General features: G+C 40.6%; 1 protein-coding gene across 11 annotated transcripts in view; it reads right to left on the bottom strand.

Moving 5' to 3' along the window:
* Positions 1-4,177: 4,177 nt before the first annotated feature.
* tnca (tenascin Ca) overlaps positions 4,178-24,938 on the bottom strand; it is a 35,557-nt gene continuing 14,796 nt past the window's right edge. For 3 of the 11 annotated variants that reach the window (XM_047329504.1, XM_047329505.1, XM_047329503.1), the window contains 26 exons: positions 24,657-24,920; positions 24,454-24,569; positions 23,197-23,350; positions 21,330-21,599; positions 20,565-20,750; positions 20,382-20,471; positions 19,920-20,183; positions 18,780-19,181; positions 17,450-17,896; positions 16,331-16,606; positions 14,561-14,833; positions 13,832-14,104; positions 13,451-13,723; positions 12,009-12,317; positions 10,745-11,017; positions 10,343-10,465; positions 10,043-10,186; positions 9,790-9,909; positions 9,460-9,603; positions 9,208-9,338; positions 8,648-8,780; positions 7,460-7,611; positions 7,210-7,306; positions 6,961-7,122; positions 5,954-6,117; positions 4,178-5,439 (listed from right to left, as the gene is read on the bottom strand). In XM_047329504.1, coding sequence (XP_047185460.1) covers positions 5,329-5,439; positions 5,954-6,117; positions 6,961-7,122; positions 7,210-7,306; positions 7,460-7,611; positions 8,648-8,780; positions 9,208-9,338; positions 9,460-9,603; positions 9,790-9,909; positions 10,043-10,186; positions 10,343-10,465; positions 10,745-11,017; positions 12,009-12,317; positions 13,451-13,723; positions 13,832-14,104; positions 14,561-14,833; positions 16,331-16,606; positions 17,450-17,896; positions 18,780-19,181; positions 19,920-20,183; positions 20,382-20,471; positions 20,565-20,750; positions 21,330-21,599; positions 23,197-23,350; positions 24,454-24,569; positions 24,657-24,920 — 5,351 coding nt within the window. In that variant the 3' untranslated portion in view covers positions 4,178-5,328. Of the gene's footprint in view, positions 5,440-5,953; positions 6,118-6,960; positions 7,123-7,209; positions 7,307-7,459; positions 7,612-8,647; positions 8,781-9,207; positions 9,339-9,459; positions 9,604-9,789; positions 9,910-10,042; positions 10,187-10,342; positions 10,466-10,744; positions 11,018-11,292; positions 12,318-13,450; positions 13,724-13,831; positions 14,105-14,560; positions 14,834-16,330; positions 16,607-17,449; positions 17,897-18,779; positions 19,182-19,919; positions 20,184-20,381; positions 20,472-20,564; positions 20,751-21,329; positions 21,600-23,196; positions 23,351-24,453; positions 24,570-24,656; positions 24,921-24,938 lie in introns of those variants that run through there. The other 8 variants (XM_047329507.1, XM_047329506.1, XM_047329508.1 and 5 more) reach the window with 8 other exon arrangements.

Genomic DNA, 24,938 nt, shown 5'->3' with positions numbered 1-24,938 from the left:
ACGTCGTCAGTGAGCGTGCTTGGCGTTAGCGTTTTTGCATGGAGCATAAAACGGCAGGTAATGTTGTTTCCTGTTCAGCATCGTGTTGCGTCACCGATACTTTAAATCAGCATAGAACAGAAGATGAATAGGTGTTTTGTTTCGTTAGCACACTGTGACCTTAATGTGACAGCATGGCGTCGGTGTGCCCAGCATACTGCGGAGCAGAACGTTCTGTGATATTAGAGGGATTTGTTGATAGCAACTAAGAAAATAAAGGTGTGACTAAAGCACCTGATGATGTTGGTTATATTCATGTGCCAAGTTATCAGTAAAAGTACGACAGTGCTCGATCAGGGGAGATTAACATGCTGCAGTGACTACAAGTGACTGTTGCACAAGCCTATGGGTAACAGCACAACATGATTATGAACATAAAATATAATGGTTTTCACCATGTGATTTTAATCAGGTGAGTAACAGCATTGAATAAATAAAGATAATATTGCGAACAGCAATTCCACTGTTTTAGTTTGATCCATTTTGCCCACAACTATCAGACAGGCTTTTCATCTTCAGTTCTGCTGACACATGATTCCTAAATGCAGAGCATTATGCAGCGATAATCAATGTTGGATAATGTTTAGTGCAGTGTACAGTGCAGTGTGCATTGTCTATCGTTCCGAGTCTGTCTCGAGCAATCCCTAAGGCAAAGTATGCAACGTCTCTATGCTGCACAGCCAGTTTTGAGTCAAACTTCTTGGGTATGAGTTTGGTTCTTTTCTTGCGCCTATAACTCTTCGAATCCTGTCAGTCAAAATTGTCAGCCGCATTAAATTAAAGCATTGGTCTTTGCATCACAGTCATCTGAATCTTACAGCACATGCATCAAGAATCCACTCAGCAGATAGAATAATCAGATAGAGCATGAAATTGCCCCTTTTTCAATTAATGTCTAATGGTGGAGTGGAAAGTATTGTGGAGTGCACTGACAGGGTCATGGCAGATGATTTAGATATATGTTCGCGCAGTGCCAGGGACTCTGCACCGAGAGCGGAGCCAATTCAAATATAGCACAGACTCTGGGGAAAAAGTTTCCTTGAAAAACATGATTAATGGCAGGCCAGCATGTTTCGGCGAGGCTGCATGGCGTGACTAACGCAAACAGGTTTTTCTTAGGCAACACAGTAACCGTTTGCTCAACTGGCGCATTCGGGAATCACATTTTTATTTCGCCTCCAATTTGACCCCGTGAAGTAAAAGCATAGTGTGTTTGGGTTTTTTTTGGGAATATATTTACATTTGCAAACATACAATTGGCAAAATAACTGGTTAAAAGCTCCCAATCATGCAGGAATGATAGTATTGAAAATATTACTTGAAAAAATAAAATGTTTAACTGAGAAGAAATCAGACTGTGAAAAGGCAAAGGCAGACGTTTCTTTCATTGCATCAGCAGGAGAGAGTTTTGGCTGTGTAATTCTGAGGCAGCTCTTTGAGCAAACAATGACATAACGCTGTGCAAATACAGAGACTATCACAATGTGTAGCAACACCATGACAGTTCTGAGAACTGTTGGCTAATTTTGGTTTGTACAGAGGCAAGTCCCCGTTGAACTGCAGCTGGAATGTATTCTTTCCCCTATGGAAGAATATGCAGTAGCTAAAGTACAGTGTGGAAAGTACATATCTGTACAAATATACTGTATGAAACAGGCAGGTTATTTGAAAAAAAAAAAACCCCACAACAAACGTTTATAGTTTGGATAATTTAAATGTAATGAGAGGCCACAGCTCTTTGAGGTTGCACTTTGGCACAGCAATTATTTGAGCTAATGCTGATGTCTACATTTAAGACTCCTATTTAGTGAAGTGAATAAGCAGTGACATAAAAACAAATGATTGTGATCTGTTCATGGGAATTTGTCATATAAACATGCTGATGTTGAACGGGTAAAAAATGTTTACCATGTTCACCATCTAACATTCACTGTAATGGCTTAGCATAAGGAAAGCCCCCCAGTGGAGGCTGGGGGGATTGTCATCAGTTTTGCAGTATTTTTGGTCAAACTAATCTTATTTATTATTAAACAGAGACAATGCACAATGCATTCATTGCACCAGATGTAGCTCAATACATTAAGGTCCGTGACAGATTTATGGCAATCCATCCAATAGTTGTTGAGACACGTCTCTAAAAATCAATATCCCCCTCAATGTGGAGGATCACTAATGGGAATATTCGCATTATATAAACTTTTGTTGAAAATGTTTCAATGGATAAATGAAAAATTGACTTGCTGGTAGCGCTACAGGGAAAAACTCAAGGGATCAGATCACATTCAGAATGAATATCGACAGCTGTTCAGATATTTCAGTCTGGACCAGAACGGCGAGATAAACAAACCCCATTGAAGGATGTTGCCATCCCTTGAACAACGCACCAGCATAGCTTAAGAAAGCTGAAATATAAATATTTAATAAACCTAAAATCTATGTATACCATTTAACGTTATTAGGGAGTCTTTTTGCTGCAACAAGAAGATGGGGAAAAAAAGGGAAAGCATCCATTTCATCAAATCAACCACTAAAGAATTCCTATCATCTCTAATCAATACCAACTCTTATCTGTCCTCCCCACAGGAAGAAACAGGGTTCATGACAAGTATGGTCCAGGTTTGTTTTTTCTCTTAAACAAATGTGCTTTTCCTAAATACTGAACTGTAAGATCATTTTAAGAATGATAAGGATATTTTAGAATATTGTAAGAATAATCTGAGTAATCCTGTCACTAGAACTCTCTGGATCTACATTACAAGGACACTTGACCGATGACCTCCACGTCCTTATTTAGAAACATCTCAGGGTGAAATTAGATCTCAGCAATATGCATAGGTGTAAATCCAGGGAAAGTTATTTCTAAATCTTGATAATGTGGAAAACTCCCAGCTCTGCGCCAGACGACGTCTAGTGTCTCGTCGCTCCTCTTCGCATTCCCCCATTGTCATATTCAAACATAACGTCCCGACATCCTGAAAACCTCAACAGCTGAGAGCGACAGGCTTCTCTAAACACATGACTGTTAACCTGAGCACGGAAATACTCAGAAACCACGGCAGTGATCGTGACTCGATCGGACATTCAGTCGTCTCCGGGAGGAATCGGATGCGAGAGGCCAAACGGTGCCAGTTAAAGTGTGATCTGCAAAACAAACATAAGTGATCGTACAGAGAGGACGTGGACACGAAGCAGGGATAGATAACTAGGTCATCTGCCTGATGTTGAAAGACAAGACTGAATTGACCTGACAAAAGTAGAACTTGTTGCTCAGTCATATTTGATTAAATTATCCCTCGTTAAAGGCTCTTTTGATTTCATCAAGCATCAAAGTTCGCCCTTGTCATAGTTAATGTGTGTAACAAGTTTCCCTTCAGATTTGGAGCAGCTTACCCAACAATTGATATGATGAGGAAAAGATGTTGATTTAGCAAAGCTCCCAAAGCCTTGCACAGGAGGCTCCAAAGGGCTCCAGTTGCAAAGGAAAGATAAGAGAGCTTTAGACCCAAAATTAGGATCCTGGAGCAGGGATTTTGCTCATTGTGGGATTTGTTGGGTTTTCCCTGTATTATTTTAATATTGACCTCACTATGTTAAGTGCCTTGAGACAATGTATGTTGTGATATGGCGCTATACAAATAAAATTGAATTGAATTGAATATTAGTCTGGACAGAAAACATTTTTTGCTTGCCCTATTTTGCATATATAAGTCCTATACAAACATTCCACAAATGGTTTACAACACTATAATGTAGTAATACATTAGATATAGTTATAGGGGCATTTTTAATCAATGTGCAGTGTCTGCCAGCAGTTATAACTTCTCCAACTAAAAATACTTTACTATGTTACTGTATTCAAGCCATTATAAAGTGGCACTAGACTTTTTTTTAAACTTTAAGGCCAATTGACCTCAACGTTTTCTAAGAGTTTTCAAGACCTGCAGCAACCCAGAATTATCAACATTTATGATTCTATCTCTTTAAACTAAACTTGTGAGACAACCAGGCAACCACATCCCTCACACTGTATATGCCCAGTCAGTATTGAATAGAGAGTAAACACTGCCATCTGCTGGACCAGGACCATGCAAACAGGTTTAATGTGTACTTCAGAAAAAGAGATCTCTCACACACACACTTCTATCAAACTAACATTTTAATATGTCTTGAAGGTTACAGAGCATCCGATTTGTTTCTCTATCAAAATACGTAGGTCAAAATTTAAATATGAATCAATTTGTTACATTTGTATTAGTGGCCTACTCATATTATACGACTCCTGGTTGTACAATGAATCTATGGCAACATTTCATGGAGTTGACCATGTTTCATAATACATATGATTTCATACATCATTTCCTTTTGGCCTCATTTCACAGGTCAGGTGGTTTTGGTGAATTAGCTGAGTTTAGCATCAACTACCAGGTGAATTTGCATTGAATAACTAGCTCCATTTAAACCCAAGTGAATATTTATTACTCACTCATTTATTAGTGGAACCAGTATTCTTAATTTATGCAGAATTGTATGCATATTGTCTGTTTGCAAATACATGAAATATTTTTTCCATATGTAGCTCAGTTGCTATCCTCTTAATAAAAGTCTTTATGGTTGTGCTACATAGCATTTAGAAATACTTGAACATGTATCACCAGCTAACTCTGTTTTACCTACTGTATACTTAAGACCAAATTATGTGGTTCATTTTCAGGAAACTTCTTTGCTGATTATTTTTTAATAAATCAGAAGTTCATTTCTTTACCAATTCATTTTGTGTCCATAACTCTGTTGAAGATGGAGGAATTTAACTAATTCGAAATCAAAATGCCTCTGAATTAAATTCCCATGACTTCAGGGGGTGTGAGGGAAGTGGCCCGACGCCTTCTATGTGCCTTTGACATGTTAGTGATTCAGTGGATTAATTTACACAATTTTAGAATTATTTCTCATATGATACAGCTGTTTGGGTCCCCATAGCACATGTACTATTATGTTCATTCACACTTAAAATCAACAACTACTTCCTCTTGGAACCCAAAATGTGGGAACACAGAAATATAATCACTCCACCAACAAGTGCCAAACTGGGACAATTCGACCAATTGTTTGATTATTGGGTGGAAATTCACCAAGTTATATTTCTCACAGCCAGAATCGATAACATTCAGTCTGAAAACCTTGGTTTGTAGTAAATTAGAGGATACTTAAAGATGAGGGAACACAGATGTTCATGAGTGCTGGTGAGGCTGGGGGGATGAGGTGGAGAAGAGGAGGAGGGGGTTCACAAGTCTATGATCGCTTTTTTCTGTTCTCAAAGTTCCTGAAGTTGGCCGGTCTAAACTTCATCTCTGCAAATTCAATCGAGTGTTCGTGGCCCTTCCAGTGGAACCAGTTGATCCCCTGTGGAAAAGCAGAGTAAAGATCAGGGGAAAATGTCTCACACGGTACGATATCGAACACAACAGATGCATCTGTCAGTGCACCATACATGCCCCGAATCACCAACGTGGAGAAAATTCTTCAGTAGAAATGTGATTTGTTTCTTTGTTGCACTGAAGATGAAGCAGTAAGACAAATGTCAGAAATGTTCAAAAAAGTGTGGCTCATTTGTCGTTGAACACATATTTTGAGACAAAGTAAAAAGCCTTTTGAGGAAGAGGGCGACCCCCTGATAAAGAAGACTATCGGTGTCTTGAGACTACAAAAACAACAGCTGGAATAACATTGGAAGATTATGTATGACTAAAAGATGTGGCATAAGAATGAGCAAATCCATCATCACGACTCAAGGACTGATGGATAAAATATGGAAACATTTCCCAGGTTTTTGTTTCGTCATTTTATAATGTTGCATTTGCCAGTATTGATTCAAGAGAAAAAAAGACCTTAAGAAATATGTGTGAACCGTACGTACCTTACTGTGACTGCTGTCGCCATATTTCCCCATGAGGTTAACGCGATGACAATTTTTATACCAAAAGGCGCCTTTGTAGGACAAGGCGCAGTTGGTGACGGCGATATCGTTGTCATTGTCAAAAGTGGAGAAGGGTCGACCCTGGTGGTAGGTCATGGAGTCACCTGATAAAGATATTAACTGATCAATAACGCTCAGAAAACACAGCTCACAGGTCGATCAGAAACATCATCTCAGTAAATTAAAGACAGTCCATCTGGAAGAACTAAACTCGGAAAAGAAACATTTTTAACACTTTTGGATAAACACCCTCATATCAGTGTGTTTAGTATGAAGTCACAACCAGCAGATGATTAGCTTTGCATTAAGATTGAAAACAGGGAAAAGGCTATCATGGCTCCATCTGAAGGAAAGAAATCCTCTGATCAGAACCTCTAACACTCACAATTCCTCATGGATTGATTATTATTCAATATTTCTTGTCCTGGTCATGAATTTTTTTTATTTTGTATGAATTAAAGAAAATTGATACAAAGGGTTAATTGTGCTGGTAGATGAATCGTTAAAACTTTCCAGAAAACAAAGAGATCAGCACTTCAACAAAAACAGTTAGACAGTTATAAGTAATTGAAAGAAAAATGTCAAACTATTCCTTTAAAGTATCTTGACGACATATCTTGAATCTCAGAGTTTCCACGAATGAGCCAAGAAGGATCTTTTTCCCCCATTGGTATAAGCTCCTGTTCTATTGCACTTTTAATCGAAAAACTGACTTTTCAATCTCAGCCAAGCAAATAAAATTACAAAAGAAAAACCAAGAAAAAAACTTTTTTTTGCTATATTTGGATTTGAATTTCTGGCACCTGAAAAAAAAGGTTGACGGAAACTCATTTATATTCAAAAAATACACATGTGCATGTTATGGATCTTCTCACCACTCCCAGCAAGAAAAGTGCATTAAGCTAACGTCCCTGAATGTAGAACTGTTGCTTTAAAGTAATACCAACCTGCTGTTCCACTATAGGCTCCTATGTAGATTTTATAGCGTGTTCTTGGTTCTGCAATCGTGAACTTGTCGTACTGGGCGTAGGCAGATTCCCCCTTGTCCCTCAGGTCCACTCGTAGCTCATAATGGCCAGAAGTTGTGATTTTATGGAGGTTGGAGAGACCTGTAAGCCAGATTTAATATGCCCGAGTTAGTAACCAGGGAGAGGGAGGCGTAGTGTATGAGGCTAATAAAAGACGATTGATCTTACCGAGCCAGAACTCATCGTTCATGTTACCGAAGCCAGCAGTGTAGTTCTTCCAGTTCCTGAAGAATTCCAGCTTTCCATTCTGGCGTCTGAGGGCAACCTGCGGAGGAATAACTTCCATGAGTGTCACAACGGCTCCACAACAATCATAACCAGCACGGCCGACATGACTGGTATGATCATATGTAATTTTGACATGTAACATGCTTTCAGAGCTGTTGGTTAATAGTTTGCAGTAGGTTGATTTCCTCACCGTCCATCCTCCTTCGTCTGTGGTCATGTCACAGTAAACCTGGATGGGCTGTCCCTCCTCTCCCCCCACATAGATGGTGAACAGACCAGAGGTCGTCTCTCCATTCAGAAATATCTGAGCACAGTCCCTGGGCCATCTGTACAATTGTCCCACTGAAACGCAAATTAAAAAGATTTCATCTCAGAAGACAGTTGCTTGGAAAAAAAATAATATGCACAGGACGGTATCGTATACAGTATCGTGAGAGAAAAAGGACCTTGGAAAGAAGGAAGGTTGAGAAAAAGGAAAAATAAGAGTTTCCATGAGCAGCCGCTCAGGGAGAATGAAAAATAAGCACAGGTGATGTGACTGGAATATCAAATTAAATGAGAAGAATTTGGGTTAAAAGACGTTACAGCTCTATGTGCATCTGGACTGTTGCATAACCCACACCCCTCACCAGACTACAATCAGGATGTTGATTGTGGTGGAAAAAGCCTGTTACTTGGGTTGAAGCAGCGACACCACAGAGGAAAAAAGATTGAAAACATATTTCAAGTAAAAGTCCAACATTGAAAATATCAGTGAGGGTTATCAGCAAAATGTTAAAAGAAGCAAAAAGTAAAGGACTTATTCTGCAGAAAAATTCTCTCTGTGACTGAAACATTCGTTTTAATTACACAATTAGATCATTAGTGCTGATGCATCAAGAAGCATTTTACTGCAGAGGCTAAGCATCTTTTAACTACTTTGAAGTTTAATCCAATGGTTTCAGGGGTGACCAGACTCACAAGATACATCTGAGGGGTTGAAATGAAAGATGAAATGTACACATAAAAACTCAATTTTCTTTTTCAACAATTATTTTTAATATTTGGGGAAAATATTGAATAATTTTACCTCATTAGATATCTAACATATATCAACTTTTAGGCATCTGAGACAAGAAAATGGGCCAAACTAGAATTATTTTAAGGGTCACGGGAGGAAACAACTTGTTTAATCTTGTTTCATATAATCATCCAATATTTGTTATGCACAATCAAAACAGTAACTAGTAACCCTAGCTGTTACATAAATGTAGCATGAAATGAAATATGTAAAGTAAAGGTATCTCAAAGTGCTGCACTTGAGTAAATGTACTTATTTTTACACCACAGAACACAAATTCCTATTAATGCATGTGTGTGAGTATGTTTTCATGCTTACTGGTCATGAAGACGGTGGCTACATGACGACTCCTCTGGACTCCGGCGATGGCCTGCAGTCTGACACTGTACTGTGTGGAGCCAGAGAGCTCAGCCATGCTGTAGGAGGAGGCTGTGGGGCTGAGCACCACCTCCTGCATCCGTGCACACGTACAAACAACAGTTTGACATCGGTAATTCTTTACAGTGTAAATACTGTCGCTTTTATTTATTCTTTCATCAATAATGCATAATGTAAGTTGACCACAGTGTTCAGCTATGGTAAAAGAAAATATAATTTAGATAGAATATAAAATAACAAAACATGGTCATGTTAAACACTATGTGAATTTGGCAGTTGGGCGTCTTTCCTATAACACATCAACTAATGGTTTTCGTTTCACACTGGAATAAACTCAAAGCACTGCCTGCCAAGAAGTTAGGAAATCAATCTAAAGGTTTGTGTTATGCTTTGGAAAGTGATTTCTCGGTAACACAAGTTAACACAGTCTGTGGTTTGAGGGTTTAAACGAGCAAAACCACTGTTAGACGGTGATTTAACTGATGTGGGGATGAACGTACCCTGATTACACCGTCAGCAGAGGAGAAGGTGAGCATGTAACCGGTGACCGCAGCCTGCGGAGGCTGCCATATCAGAGTTGCACTGTCAGTTTGAATGTTAATAGCCGTCAGGTCACGAGGAGGGTCCACATCTGTAAATAAAGCATCACACAGATAAAATTCATATAAACAAGAATCAATATGAAGCATCAACATAAATCTTGCATCAGGTCACACAGTATTCATGCAGAGATGGTTCCTCTCTAGACCCACCTGTGGTGAATTCAGTAAGAGCAGAGTCGCTCTTCTGCACTTCTTTCATAGCAAGAACGCCAACTGTGTAGTGGGTTCCTGGAACCAAGGAGCCCATCTCGAACTCCACAGTGTTTCCAGAAACATGCTCCACCACTGGTGACACTGCAAGGCAAGAGCACATCCACATTAGCTCATCAAATCACACGTTCAAAGGAAATCACTGATTTATAGTCAAATAAATTATGAAAGTAAAGCAGTGTGACCAATAGAGATGTTTCTTTTACTCCTGCTGCTTTTATCATGATGGTAAACAGCATTACTGCAACGTTACCAAGTAGAAAAACTCACCTGAATCAGCACTGTAGGTAATGACGTAGCCATCAACAGTGGCCACAGATGGTTGCCATAGCAGCAGGGCTGCGGTGTCCGTGACATTAACCACAGTCAGACCCTGGGGTCTGTCCAAAGCTGGAGGACACAAACAGGGAGACAAATGAAAACGGCTTTAATTCAATTTTATGATGCCAGTGCTGCTACAAGCCAGAGGGACTGACGCACATGTTACGAGTACCAGAGTAAGAAAGAAAGGAATAAAGCCCACCTGTGGTCACAATGTCAGTGCTGGGGTCACTCTCCTCCAGACCCTTCACAGCACTGACAGTCACTTGATACGTCTTGCCAGGTACCATGTTGGGCAGCACAGCCTCAAACACACTGCCGTCCACAGTCACCATCATTGGGCTTCCTGTGGAGGAGAGAACAAATATTGGTCCTGCACTAAAAACATCACGTACAGTATTGTACATATGGAAATTAAATGTCGCATGCCTTTTTAATAGGATGAATTTCCACGGCAATTTCCATAACTTGGTTGTACGGTAGCTGTCGATTGAGATCTTACCTCCTTCGAAGGGCAAATAGGCGATGCGGTAGTTATCCACTGGAGAGGGAGGCGTGGTCCAGTGAACTACAGCTGAAGAGTCAGTCACTTCGGAGAAGTGGAGTCCTCTTGGCGTGCTCAGGCCTAAATGGATACGTGCAGAGAGAAAAGCAGGAAAAAAGGTAAATTGAAGTGAAGAAAATATGTACAGCAGGAAAATAATGGAAACACCTTTCGCTCAAGGGATCACATTAAACTCAAAGTGTTTCCCATGAGACCATTTTCCATTCTAGACAGACATGGAGTTAAGCCTAAAGCAGAGGAATGAAGAGGATTAGTTCTCTGGTGACAGACTGTACACACCCAAACCTCAGTTTAGCAGTTAGTACAAAACTAAACAATTTGCAGTGTTTTTCCATATACCTGTCTGAGCGACCCCAGTAATAGGTTGGGAGCGCTGGTCGAATGAGACACCATAAAGCTCGATTTCATACTCGGTGCCACTCATGAGTCCGGTTAAGACCTTGGTTCGTTCGTCACCGCGGACGTTGTACTCTCGAGGATGGGCTAATCTTTTGCTGTCTCTTATTTTGATCAAAAATCTGTCAAACATGTCGTCATCAGCCGCCCATGACAGACGGAAGCCATCGGCAGTGATGTCCGAGACAAAGAGATGCTCCACCTCTGCCTCGGCCTCTGGTTAAGACAAGGAAACAGAACATTGCGGTAGGTTTGGTGTTTTCCCAGGAGTATTCATCAACTTCTGAGAAACGGCCAAAGACATCGGTTCAGTTTGGAAGTGGTTAGCTGTCAGACTAGAAAGGTTTCAAGGTAGCAGACAGAGTTACATAACACGCCTGAAGGCCTTTTTGTTCACCACCTCCATCTGCCATGCTCAGGCATCCGTTAGTGTAGATGAGTCAAAAACAGTGCAAAGGAATAGGTTTGGAGAATTAAAAAAGACAAGAAGCTTTAAGTAGGTGTTTATTTATGTCAGTGAACAGGTTCACAGTCCATGAATAGGCTCTAACTGACGTGTTGGAAGGATTTCAGCAAACTCTGGTTGAGACGAGGTCCCCATGCGTCCTCAAGGCCATCCTTGACGCATTCAACAAATGACATTAGAAGTTAAATCAACGGACATTTCATGCTCAGCCATGATAGGACAAGCCACACACATCTGTGCATTCCCAATTGAAACCCAATTGAAGGAAAACACATTTTAAAATAGGAAAAACAAATATGTTTGCTCATATTTTGGAGGTAGGAAGAAAGTGGGAGCTCCACATCTCTTCCTCCCGCTGACGACACTGCATTCCAAGAAAATGTTCCATACAAAGGAAAAGTTAGGTCATTCTGGAAAAGAGTGTAGTAAATCTGTGTTAGTTTAGAGATGGAGCCTCACCATCGAAACGTGGCATGACCAAAAAAAAATTAAAAATTAAAATCGATAAATAAATAATCAAGCAATTTTTGTTACAAGATATCTTAGATGAAAAGTCTATGTTAAATTATTATTAATAAACTCATCAATATCAGAGAATTATACCATTTATATAACAGCCAAGTTGTGATGGTGAAACTTCATATTCATATCATACAGTTTAAGAACTTATTACGAACACATGAACAGTAGGTTGCACTTTTTAGTACGACGAGGGGCCTTGCAGTGCACTGTGAGTGGTACCTGTCACAGCCACTGTAGTCAGAGGCCGAGAGAGGAGCCCCGACTCTGACACCCCAGTCAGCCGGACCTCATATCCTATGCCGGTGATGAGGCCCCAGATGTCCAGGTGACTTTGGTTTCCTGGCACAGTGAACTCCTGTGGCTCCAGTAGCCAGCCAGAGTCTGTCACCACTATGTGAAAATGTCTGAAGCCCCCACTAGAGGGGGGTGAATCCTCCTGCTGCAGCTGCCGCTTCACCTCCCACGACACACGGAAGCCGTAGGGGGTTATGTTGGAAATGGTCAAGTTTTCCACTTTAGGCAAAGGAGCTGGAGGGGAGTGGGTTTCATTGTTTTGTGAGAGGGAGCAGATGTGGGATAGGGAACAAATTCCATTAGGAGCAAAATGTGTGCAATGGTTGCAAAAGCAAATCATGGTCTTTTTTTTTTTTTGTGACAAAAATTAGAAATCATCGGATTTAAAATAAATTATCTCCAGAATTTAAAGGCCACATCATATTAAGGGCAAATTTGGCTTGCATCAGAGTGCTCTATATTTCTGCCACAAATGGTAGAAAAATGTCTGTGACATCTCCTTGCTCACCCAAAGGTTTTAAAATTTTTAATCTTAGATTTGAGGCTTTTGCCTGGAGCCACTAAACAAAAACACAGGTAAAAAGGGGCGGGGCTCAGAGCGAATGAGGAAGTGATGAAACATCTGGGATGTCTTACAGTGAGGCAAAAATGCTTCGCCATAAAATTAAACATTCAACACAATATGTGAAGAGCTTCTGGTAGAAATGTGGTGTAGAAATGTGATAGCGCAGTATGCAGTAGGCACTATCTTAATAGATATCAACTCTCCACATCTAGTGGACATTCATGGTACTGCTTCTTAACACACTTTCTGCACGGGATTTGGCTTTTAGCCTTAGATTAATCAACAAATGTCCTCTACAGACACTTTGTGTTGTTGCACTGCTGCAACTGAAGTGTCAACTCTGTTTTCTAAAAGCAAGGAATCAGCCATTTATCACACTATTGTATGTTATGCTAGCCAACTGACACGGCAGCTGATTTTCATAAAAAAAAAAAAAAAAAAGATTTTGACAAAAGACGGGGTTTCTCAAATTAAACTAAATATAAATAGAAGAAAATGTATGCACATTTATCCATGTCCGACCACTTTGGGGTTAATAAATCAAATGGTTTCATGCACCAAATCAAATAATAAACAAATGTGATGCAAGTCAAATTTGCTCCTAATACATTTTAGATTTTTGCTCTGCAGATAAATTGTTTTAGGTTGAAATAAATTTTGAATACTGGTGTATTTTGCTGATACCTGGAGATACATCTTCCCAAAAGCTACTTAATACCATGTAAGGTTTGATATAAAAACCACTGAAGAAAACATGTGACTTATATTTACAACTTCAAGTGATGAGTAAAATACATAGTACCTGTGACGGTGCGGGCTAACACAGACGGAGTGTGGCGCCCGTGAGAAATACCGTACAGTTCAATGTCATAGCCTGTGGCATCCATCAGGTTAGAGACTGTAATGTTACGGGTTTCACTGGGCAATCTGAACTCCAGCGGATCAGTCTGCTGCTCAGAGTCACTGATCCGGAGAACAAAGCCATCAATGTGGCCTGACACAGTGCTCCAGGACAAGCTGAGATTGTGTGGGCTCACGGACGAAGCAGATATGGGTCCCAACTGTGGGACATCCTCTGGATAAAAAATACAGAACACGGCTTTTCAGTGCTGTTGTGCTGATAACTAGAACGCGGCAATGCGTTTGGTACATGCAGTGTCAAGAATTGCATTTGATGCAATACCTGTTGAGGCTAAAGCAAACAAAGGCTGTGTGTTCTGGCCTCCGGTGCTGGCGTACAGCTTTATGTTGTAGCTTGTGCTCGCTTTGAGCCCGGACATGACTGTGGAGTGCACGTCTCCTGGCAGAGCGCGCCCCATTGCCTGCGAGGGCAAAGCGGACTCTCTGACTTCTACTATAAAGTTATCAAAAACCTTCTCTCTTGTCCGCCACGACAGAGAGAATCTGTCTGAGGTAATGTTAGAGACAAGTAGTCTGGACAAATCAGGCTCTTCAGCTATAGGGGAGAGAAAAATATAGTATATATTCATTTGTTGCAATAAAAAGAATATATTTGTCTCATTTTAAAAGTCCGGTGTATGCATGCAGGCCGAAATTCAACTTAACAATGCAGATAGATGAATGATATTTAAAAGTTTAAGGGGCAGTAAGCGATTCTAAAGCAAAACACGTTTTGTAAAAATCAGCAAATATTTCCTTACGGTCCGTTAGCTCGTCGACACGTTTAGAGACGTGCTAGCGGGTGGCGCTGCAACTCTGTGGTTTTGGCCTAGCGGTTAGTGCGTCGGACTCACATACCCGAGGCTGTGGGACTGCGGCCGGTCAGAGCAGTAAAAATCACAACAATAACAAAGAGAGAAACAAGCTCTCTCCAAAATGTCTTACTGCCCCTTAATTTCATGAAACCCTGTCATTGTAAGACTGATAATAAATACACATATAATCAAAATACCTGTTGATGCAACAATACTGACAGCACTTGTTCGGGATCCCTTGTATGTCCCATAGAGGTAGGCTATGTAATCAGTGCTGGGCCTGAGCCCTGTGACATCGTAGGACTTTTCATTGTGGGATATGTTATATTCCTTTGGCTCCATCAGCCAATCAGAATCAATTATCTCCAGGATAAAACCATCAATCTCTCCTTCAGTGCCGTTCCACAGGATGCCAAAGCTCTCTGATGTTAAGTTTGAGATATACAGTTTGCCAAGCACTGGCTGTTTCACTAAAGAAAGAAACCATTATTAGATTTTTCATCAAAAACCACTGTGCAGAACACATATGTCCAACTTATACACAAAAAATGTGACTGGTAGTTGGTTGGCTTGTATCATCAAATGAAAATGTTTGTCGTGTTACCGGTCACTCACCAGCACCAACTTGCAATTCCTGATAGTCTGAGTAGCTTAATAAAAGATTTAATACATGCATGTTTTTTGCATAAAATGCATATGGCAAATCCACCACCACTACTAACTTTATTAATTAATTAATTTCAAACCTATAAAGCCTAATTGTTTTCATGAAAAATTATAATAATAAGATGGACTGACATGAAGAAAGACACAAAAAGCCTTTGTGGTAAATAGCTGAAGAATACCAGCCTACAAGTGTTGTTTTAAATGTGAAAATATGGTTAAGAAAGAAATAAAAAAGTATTTTTCATGCATATGGAGCAAGATTTGATTTAGTAGAGGACCAATTCTGCAAATTGTTGCATCAGAGCAGTTCCCAGCAGAATAGGCCTGTCGCAGAGAAAGTTAAACTTACAAAAAATATATATTTTTAAATGCGATAACTACATAATCAGTTACATGCAGGCATGCAGTAGATGATTTAGTCAGCATTCAGATGTAAAACAAGATGGTTTTACTGTTAAGCGCAGAGGAAATTATTTGCATTTTACCTTGATAAGGACAAGAAGTTTTAATCATTTGCCACCTGGTAGTTAAAAAGGAAATGAGGACATTTACTTTGAAGTTCTGTGAAAATAAACTTGATCAGAATCTAAACTACCTCAGTGTCATTCACACAAACTAATATAACTTAAATGCCACTAAAGCTCACATACTGTGAGCTATTAATCTTACCATCCACGGGCAAATGATCCTTCAAGGTTAATCAATTACACACTGAATGAGGGTTGATGGGATGAAATGAGATGGTCACGCTGTCGCCGTGTGACAGGCATGGGAAGGGTGTAAGTTTTTGCTTTGCTTTTGCAATCGTTGCAGCACATCAGCATCAAACCTGACCACGATGCAGGGGATGGTAGAGGGTTGGGGGTGGGGGATGGGGGCTTCATGCACTTTGGTAACTGGGATGGGGGCAGCAGTCCAGGGTAAGGGTGAACATTTGAGGGGCGTTTGCTCGGCTCAGGGATGAGGCACGGCTGCCCATCACCCTGCACTCTCTCAGCTAGACAGAAACAGTGGCTGGAGGGTAAAGAATGGTTCATGGCATGTTGGTTAAGATGAAGCAGTACAGTAAAGTACACTGTGGCCGCGATGTTGGCCAGTAACAATGTTATTATGTTGTTCTGGTTTCATGCAGCGAGGAGCCGACGCTCCACTGTGAGTGGGACAACAGAGTGGGGCAAGTATGCGTCTGGGTATGTTTCACAGACACAAACTCAAATGGAAAGAAAGTTAGAAATCAATGGAAAGAAAGAAAGTTAAAGAGTAGAGAGCACAAAAGTCTGCAACACTCAAGTTGCAGGTACCTGTGGTGGCTTCACTGTACACAGGTTCAAGGAAGGAGCCCTGATACATCCCATACAGGCCAACCAGGTAGCTGTTGTTGGGATTCAGCCCGGAGATGCCCAGACTGAATGCGTCTCCAGACAGTGTGAGGTTCTGGCTCTCTGCGAAATTCTCCAAGTTTGTTACCTCAATGACAAAGCTGTCAAATTCCCCAACCGTGGGGCTCCAGGAGGCAGTGAAGCCGTCCCATGTAATGTCAGAGATGGTGAGGTTCACCACCTTGGGCTTCTGCTCCTCTGGTAGATAAAAAGATCAGAGTGGGATCAACTGAAGGGCAAGACGGATTAGAAAAATTACTGAAACATAAGGCACATTATTCATCTTCAAGGACAACAGATTATTAGCCCCACACATACTGTAGAAGAGAAAAATTATTAGAAATTTTGAAATTAACATTGAGCTGTAACATTATAACAATAGAAAATAAAATCTATGAAAAGTCATGATGTGGAAAATGTTCAAGACCCAAAAAAGTAATATTTTAAGAAAAAGTTGACAATGTAATCTTGAAATATTATGACTGTTTATTTTTTCAAATTATAACTATAAACCTAAACTATTATAACATTATGTTTAAAATCACTTTATTTTGGACATATTTTGTAATTTGAATCTTTTTCATCTATAGTAACTTATATATATATATATACATATATATGTGTGAGTTTAAACAGGTGTTACTTTAATCTTCAAAATAATATTACCAAACTTTGAATTATAAATCTGTTAATAAACCTTCCTATATGACAGCTTATCTTGTTAAATGACAGAATCACAATATTATTCTCGAGATATTTTTCTCAATATAATTGTGACTATTTTCCCCTCAATATTAGGAATTTGATTTTGAAATCTGAGTTTTATGTTTTATGTCCTGGACTTTACATTGAAAATATGAGTCAAGAGTTTTAAGCAATAATAATATGGGATGAAAGACAATAGGCATTGGAAATAAAATCATCTGTAGAAAAAAAAAATTACCATGCAGTCTTCCTTAAATATTTAGAGCAAGAAAATTAAATTAATGTGATGGGTTGTGATGAATGCCTACGAGAATAAAAAAAATCTGCTTCATGTACCTGTGGTAGCAAAAACTTTGAGAGGCAAAGATCGTTTCCCATCCACCAGCCCTTGCAAAGAAATATCATAGTGTGCAGAGGGGGACAAACCCTCAATTTCAGCCCTCCTCACACTTCCTGGTAATGTGGTCACATGAGCGTGTGTCACCCCTGATGGAGAAGTTAGCTCCACCAAGAAGCTGTCAAACGCCTCATCGGGCGCCGACCAAGCCAAGTTCACTCTAGTTGAGGTAACATTTGTGACTTTGAGTTCCCCCAGCACATCCAGGTTTGACCTCTCAGCCCCAGAGCTCATCACACCAGGATCAGCAGTGGCAGGAGCCTGAGTGTTTACAGGCCTGACGGGATCTGCTGATGGGACCGTGGCATTATCCCGAGCGGACTGTGGGGTTGTTGTGGCATCTTTGATGCTCAGCGAAAGTACATCTGGAGAGGTAGGCTTGGGTGCTACAGTGAATAAAAGCAGGTTATAGTATAAATGTGTTACTGGCTCTGCTGATGGGTGAACAGGACAAAACCTGTCGAAGAAAAAACTGGGTTAAAATCAAAGATTCAAATCAAAAAAATTAATTCTGCAAAGAATAGAACAATTCTAATTCTGTCCTTGATCCAACGTATCTTCCTGTGAAGATTTCATAATTTCCTCTCGTCTCAAAGTGGATTTGTCCTCTGCTTTCCAGTTCATAGCATCAAGCAACAGCTAAGGCATTAACAGCACTGGAGTCAGTGCCATTAATTTTTGAAGGTTCTGAGTAGTCCACCACAGTGAAAGTACACAGTTGTCTTCAAATGGATGAAAAAGCCATGCGCAGCCATTTTGTTCCTGCTGACCTAAAGAAAGACTGTTGAGTCACTTGTTTGACATGCGAGTGACTGACAGAGAATCATTGATTTGAAATGGGATTGAACACAAAGAATGATGTGGATGGATTTGGTGGTACAAGGCTTTCAGGGAGTCAAATGGATATGCAACCTGGAAGTCATCAAGTTCAAATCCTGGAAGTCATCATGACCGCCAGTGCACTTGTAACTCTTTGTACCTGAAGGCAATAATGGCTCAGGGTTTGAGTTTGAGGAAGCAACATTTCGCAGCTGCACTGAGGTCAGTTCATTGTAAAAAAAAATAAAAAAATCACCTGTTTGTCATCACACTGTGTCATGCTAAAGGTTGTATAGATGATGGTTAGCAAGCATGCAAATCATGTCACTACTCAGACAATCTGACCTCCATGAAACAAACGTTTCCTCTGAAAAGAGAAGGAGTAAAACGCCATGACAAAGTGTCTCTATTGAATTTTCAAAATATTCAAATTCTCAGAGAAGCGTATACCTGTGACTGCAACAGCTTCAAGTAGAGCAGATCTCTGGCTACCTGTTATTCCATAAAGCTTTATTTGATACTCTGTTGATGCCGCCAGGCCTTCCAACCTAGAGCCAGTGGCATTTCCAGGGAGTTGGACCTCTCTCGCATTCCACAATCGCTGAGTGTCTTTATATTCTACTGCAAAGCTATCGTAAAGGCCATGAGCCTTGAGTCTCCATGAGAGGTCAAATCCATCAGACGTGATGCCTGCAACAGTCAGCAGCGTTCGAAGCTCATCCTCAGGCTCCATCCCAGAGACCTGGGACTCAGAGGGGTCTAAATTCACAAAGCTAATGAAATTGTCCTCCAAACCTGTAGGGGTCGTTAGCTCATGGTCGTCTGAGTCAGCTAAATAAAATGTGAAAGAGGCTACAAGAAAAAACAAAAAGACACAAATCAAGACGGCATCATTAATGTGGAAGTGCATCTCATTTTCTTTGCGTTTGTTGGCTATAGATTTATTTTTCAACCATAAGATCTCTTTTTTTTTTTAAAGTTATTCCTTAAGATTTCAGTTGATTTAGCACTACAACTGTGGTTAACGGTGGTAAAGCATGTGAGGTTTAATACCGTAGAAAAATCTGAGCAGCTACTTTGTCGGAAAAACAAAAGAAAAGCAACTGGGGATCTGTTTACTGTGCAGCGAACTAACTCTCACTGACTGATTTGCTGATCAGTTGTGTGGTCTGTTGTCTACTGATATTCATCTAACATCTTGCTGTGGCTTCTCTGTCTTGTTCCATATCCCCTTAATGAAAAACAATCAAATGAAAAACAATGGTGGTGATGAAAAAAAAATGACAAAAATTATTGTTTTGTTTTGTGGAAGCATTCATGGTTAGCGCCAACCTCAGTGGCAAATGCTAACCACATTATCTGTGGCTGCTTAACAATTAGTCGTGAAAAGTATCTGTACTTAAAAATCAAAATGATTAAAACTATAAGTATTGATCCCTACATGGCTAAACTTAAGAGCCGAAGGAGGAAAGAAATTGTGAGGGTCATGACAGCATATTCAGCATGAAAATTACACATTGTTCTTACTTCAAAGGCATGTGTTGTTATTCACTCAAAGATCAAATCGTGTCAAAATTGTTGTGTACCCACCTGTGGATGCAGACAGGGTGACGGGTGTGCTCCTCTTGTGTCCCCTCTCTGAAGTCAAACTGAGAGTGTAGCTCATTCCAGGAGTCAGGCTGGACAAGACATGGCTGGTTGCGGTGGCTGGGATCTCCTCCTCCTCAACCTGCCCATCTCCAGAGACGTACACCAGCCTGTAGCCATTGACCTTGGCACGAGGCTTCTGCCACTTCAAAGCGAGGGAGGTTTCTGTGGAGTCGGCTGCCTCGAAACCTCTGGGAGGATCGATGTCTGACAGCAGAGACACGAAGAAGGTCAAGCAAAGCAAAAGAAGAACTGTTTAACTGTAAAACAGTACATTTTCAAGTCTCCACTTGTGTTGTGTGCTCAACACAATTTATAAATCACCTCTTTCCCCTATTCATTTTATTTTGTCACCCAAGTCTGGGTTTTTATGAAGGGGTGTGAAGGACGAGTGTTTGGACTCACCAGTTTCTGCATTTGCAGTAGCTGGAAGGCTCTCTCTCTCTTTCTTCATGGCAGTCACACCGATCCCATACTCCGTACCTGGATTTAGCCCTGCCATACAGAGAGACAGAAGGAAAATGACACCTTGGCGTGACCAATTCAAGCTTGGAGTCAAAAGTTCATGTTCATCTATTTGACCCTCACCAGTGACTGTAGCTTTCGTGGTGTCTCCCGGTCCTCGGGGGAACACGTCCTCACCATGAGCTGATCCAGAAATCGGGCTGTATTTGACTCGATATCCGCCAACGTCAGCCTGACTGTTCGTCCACTCCAGAGTGATGCTGGTGTCCGTCTGGGACACGGCCCGCAGGTGCTTGGGGGCATCCAGCGCTAAGATACATATATTTATAAACATATCATTTTAATTAAATATAATTTACTGCTCACAAACTTCGTATTCAAACGCAGACAGTGGATTCATTATTTCAGCTATTATTAGACATTTGGCCACACAAGTGTGCAGTATGAAAACAGATATATGAAAATCCCAAATCATCAATGAATGAATAATAATAGAAAACAAATCCCAGTGGTGGTATGTAGTATTAATCTTCCAGTTTTACATAGAATTAAAGGATAAAGCTGGTGTTCCCATGAAAGAACCCAAACTAAACTATGTGGTAGTCCATCAAATCCTCAAATCCTACAGGACAGGAATAAACTGTGTATTTGTTCAGGACTATTTTCAGCTGTGGATTAATCTAAATTTGGTTCTGTGATTCGTACTTTCAGCAGCAGGACCATGTAGGTGGAACCGGATAAACTAAACTGCAGTGGCCATATTCTGTTACTGATAAGTTGTTATTCATTTTTGGAGAAGTTCTGTGGCACAAAGAAATAAGTTATATCAGACTAAAGTATAGTTAGTAAGATACATACATACACACATTGGTTTTGGTATTTTTCTACCTGTAGTGAATGTGGTCGTGACAGGGTCACTGGTGACGTTTCCCCTCATGGAGGTGAGGGACACTGTGTACTCGGTGTCTGGCATCAGAACATCGATGCTGTACTGCTTGTCTGGGGGGGAAATCACTGCACTGCCTACATCCGAGGGGTCGGAGGTGGGGGTGTAGAAAATGGCGACTCTGTCCATAGGAACAACCGGCTGAGACCAGCTCACCAGTGCCGAGGAGTCCGTCACGTCTTTCACCTCGACCTGCCCAGGGCCGTCGATCTCTGGAGAGGGAGTTCACGTAAGGGCAGCACGCGGCAAGGGTGGAAAACAATTGAGTGGGACATTGAGAGGGAGAAAGCATGCAGACAAAACAATATGTAGCATTAAGATGATGATCTATGTGTGAATCCTGTCTCTGCAAATCTGTCTATTCATAATTAATCAGAAAGATTAAATATGTGAGCAATTAGAGGTACAACTTTCAGCAACACTATTCTGCGGATTAAACATGTTAATTACTGAGCTACTTGAGATCTTCTGATTGATATTTTTTCAACTGTGGATGGAGAAGGAATCACTGCTCCTCACGTCTTCCCGTCTTTGTGCTAAACTGAGCAAATTGGCTGCTGGCTTCATGGTTTTGATTTAATTCTACCAAGAAAAAAAGCGCATTTCCAAAAATATAATGCTCTATTCCTTTAAGGTTCTTACAATTACATTTAATCATTTGACAGACACTTTTAATCTAAAGCAATTTACAACTGAGTTACAACACTAAAGCTTCAGTGCATTAGGATTAAATAAGTAAGTTGAAGTAAGACAGAGAGGGACAGACGTGCTGCTGCATGCTGGACCATCTGTAACAGTTTCTTTGTGCATGAGGCACATGGAGGCCTGACAGAAGGTCATAACATATCAAAGATCTCATCTGTGTAGGAATAATTTAGCCTGTAAGTTAATGGGCCAACAAGTCTGACACTAAATAGTTTTTTTTAGTAAAACAGGGAACTCGTACACAAAAATGCTTGAGCAAATCTCAACTTGTCTCTATCATAGGACAAAAAGAACTAGTTTGGGTCAACACAGGAAAGGCTAACATGAAATATAATGGGTTTCCCCTTTCACTCTGCCATTGTGTGATGTGTGGAGGAGACATCTTTGTGTTGGAGCTGTGCTAACAGGACCTCTGGGGGTAAGGTTGAGTCTAACTTCTATTATTCATGCCTGGGAGCTGTGTCTGTAGTTTCAGCTTATACAAATAAATGACCTCAGAAAAAGCAATGGTGCGTCATTTTTGGAGTCTTTCGACACCATACTTGTAAACTAAATTGCTTTTCCTGGCACAAAGATGATTGCTTGGCCTGGCGTGGTGTTGTGCTTACTGCATTAGGAGCTGGGAGAATTTTACAGGGAAATGTATGGAGCAACATGACAATAAAAGTTTCAGCGAGCAGAGGACAAGAGCTAGGAACAAGATTTAGTGCGAGAACTATATTATGGTCATGCTGGACTGAAATTCAATTTGGTTGAGTTATTACTATTTACCTACAATCTGGTAGATGGAACTGCGCAGGGACCAGCAGGGATTTCCTGTTGTTGCTCTTCATTATGGAATTTCTCTGTGACATTATTGCCTTTTTTTTTTTTACTCTGGGCTCAAGTGATGTGGAGATTATTTTTACTCAATCAAACCTGATCATGGCTGCCAGCCAGAGCAGGGGAATGAAAAAATCATGCCATCATCGACTCAAACTTCATCATCATGATGACAGCTGGATACTTTTCTACCCACTGGATGTTTTTGTACATCTCTGGTTTCACCGCCGGTAAACTCTAAAGTATTAGCCTGCTGAGAAAAAAGGTCTGTTTCCAACTCACTGGTGGAGACCGTTGTGGTTGTTTGGGGCCCTCTGGTGTTATTCTTGATGATGTTGATGGACACTTCATACTCCTGTCCCGGTCCAAGGCCTGACTGGAAAAACTTGTTTTGAGAGGCTGGAAGGACGCTCACGACCTTCCCATTTTCTTCTTTCTGCACGGACACAAGACATAAACTAATGTAAAATATCCTGTAAATTGCATCCACACAGGAATCAGATAACAGGATCAGGTGCTGCTGGCTGTGGCAGTCTTCATTATTTCACAAAGTCGGGTTTACACTACAGTTTAGATTCCAAAAGTCTATCATTTAGATTCCTACCACGCCTTTTTTTTTTTTTAAAACCTAATTTTATTTATCTTGCTGACTGTATCATCCTATTTCCCGAATAGACATGACATACATTTCTCTTTCAATTCTCAGCAGGAAAAACAGATGAGTTAAGATCTCCAAATGAACGATAGTTGCTTCATGTTAATATGTTATGTAAAGAGTGATGTGACTGAACAGGCTCAGTGAGTGAAGAGTATGTGCTCACTGTGTATTCATGTATCTAAACTTTAGAAGCTTTGCTCAGCTTTGCAGATTGATATTTGTTTTTGTTTTTAACAGTTCAATTCAAAACAGGACATTCTGTATAGTTTTATTAAATTGTAGTTTTGATGAAGTTATTATCACTGGGCAGAAATCTACCTATGTAATCTTCTCTTAAAGTTATCGAGACCCTAACTCAACTTTTTGCTACAATAAAACAGTCTGTGTTCCTGATTTTCAGGTTACTGCTGAAAAGTATGAATAAATGATTGAAATTCTGATTCTCCTTTTGAACATATCCATCCATGGAGGAATGATAAACAGAGCATCACCACCCTGACAGGGAAATGATATGTAGCGAACCATCACACAGCCCATCATCTAAGTTAACACAAAGGTACAACACAATTTAAAAAATGGGTAAACATTCTGCAGAGGCTGGGGCCTCGCCAGAAATTTCAGTGAGCAGTTCAATTTCTGTTCAAAGAGTTACTGGCTCAGATTCTAAGCAAAAGATTTACCTGCAGGTCTATGACATCCAGACATGCCCTCGTTGAAGTTTTCCAAACGTCAAAGCTATTTTAATGGTTAGCGCTGCAATAAATCCATGTTTTTCTGACACATCCAATAAGCTGGCATAGCTTGGAAAATTTGCCCTTTCCCCCCGTCATTTGATAAATTTCTCAGCAAGTTTTTTTAAAAGTGACGTGCGCAAGACTGACCGTGTTGCGGAAATAGATCTCCCAGCCATCAAAGGGGATGTACAGCTGGTCCCACATAACCTCGACTGAGGTCTCTCTCACAGATTTGAATTTTACACCCTCTGGCTGTGGGAGATCTGGAGGGATGGAAACAACAATAACCAAGACAGTTATCAACCTCTTTCCATAGGTGTTCTCAGTAAACGATCAGAAATGTGAGGTACCTGTGGCCACTCTCGCGCTGACAGGTACACTCCTCTTGTTGCTCAGGATGGCATAGACACTGATCAGATACTCAACGCCAGGTTCAAGCTCTTTGACAGTGGCAGACGTTTCGTCTCCAGACACGGTGATCTCCTGGAGGAGACCACCGGGACTGGTGGGCGCATACGTCACAAGGTATTCCGTCACCAACATGTCGTTGTTCCAGGACAAGTCCACTGTGTTAGCGGTGACCTCTCCAACAGTAAGGTCCTTTGGTGGAGACACTGGAGGAAAAAAGACAA

This window comes from Scophthalmus maximus, chromosome 20, assembly GCF_022379125.1.
Source record: "Scophthalmus maximus strain ysfricsl-2021 chromosome 20, ASM2237912v1, whole genome shotgun sequence".
Lineage (NCBI taxonomy): Eukaryota > Metazoa > Chordata > Actinopteri > Pleuronectiformes > Scophthalmidae > Scophthalmus > Scophthalmus maximus.
Note: the sequence above shows the minus strand (reverse complement) of the source record. Positions and strands in the feature narration are given on the sequence as shown.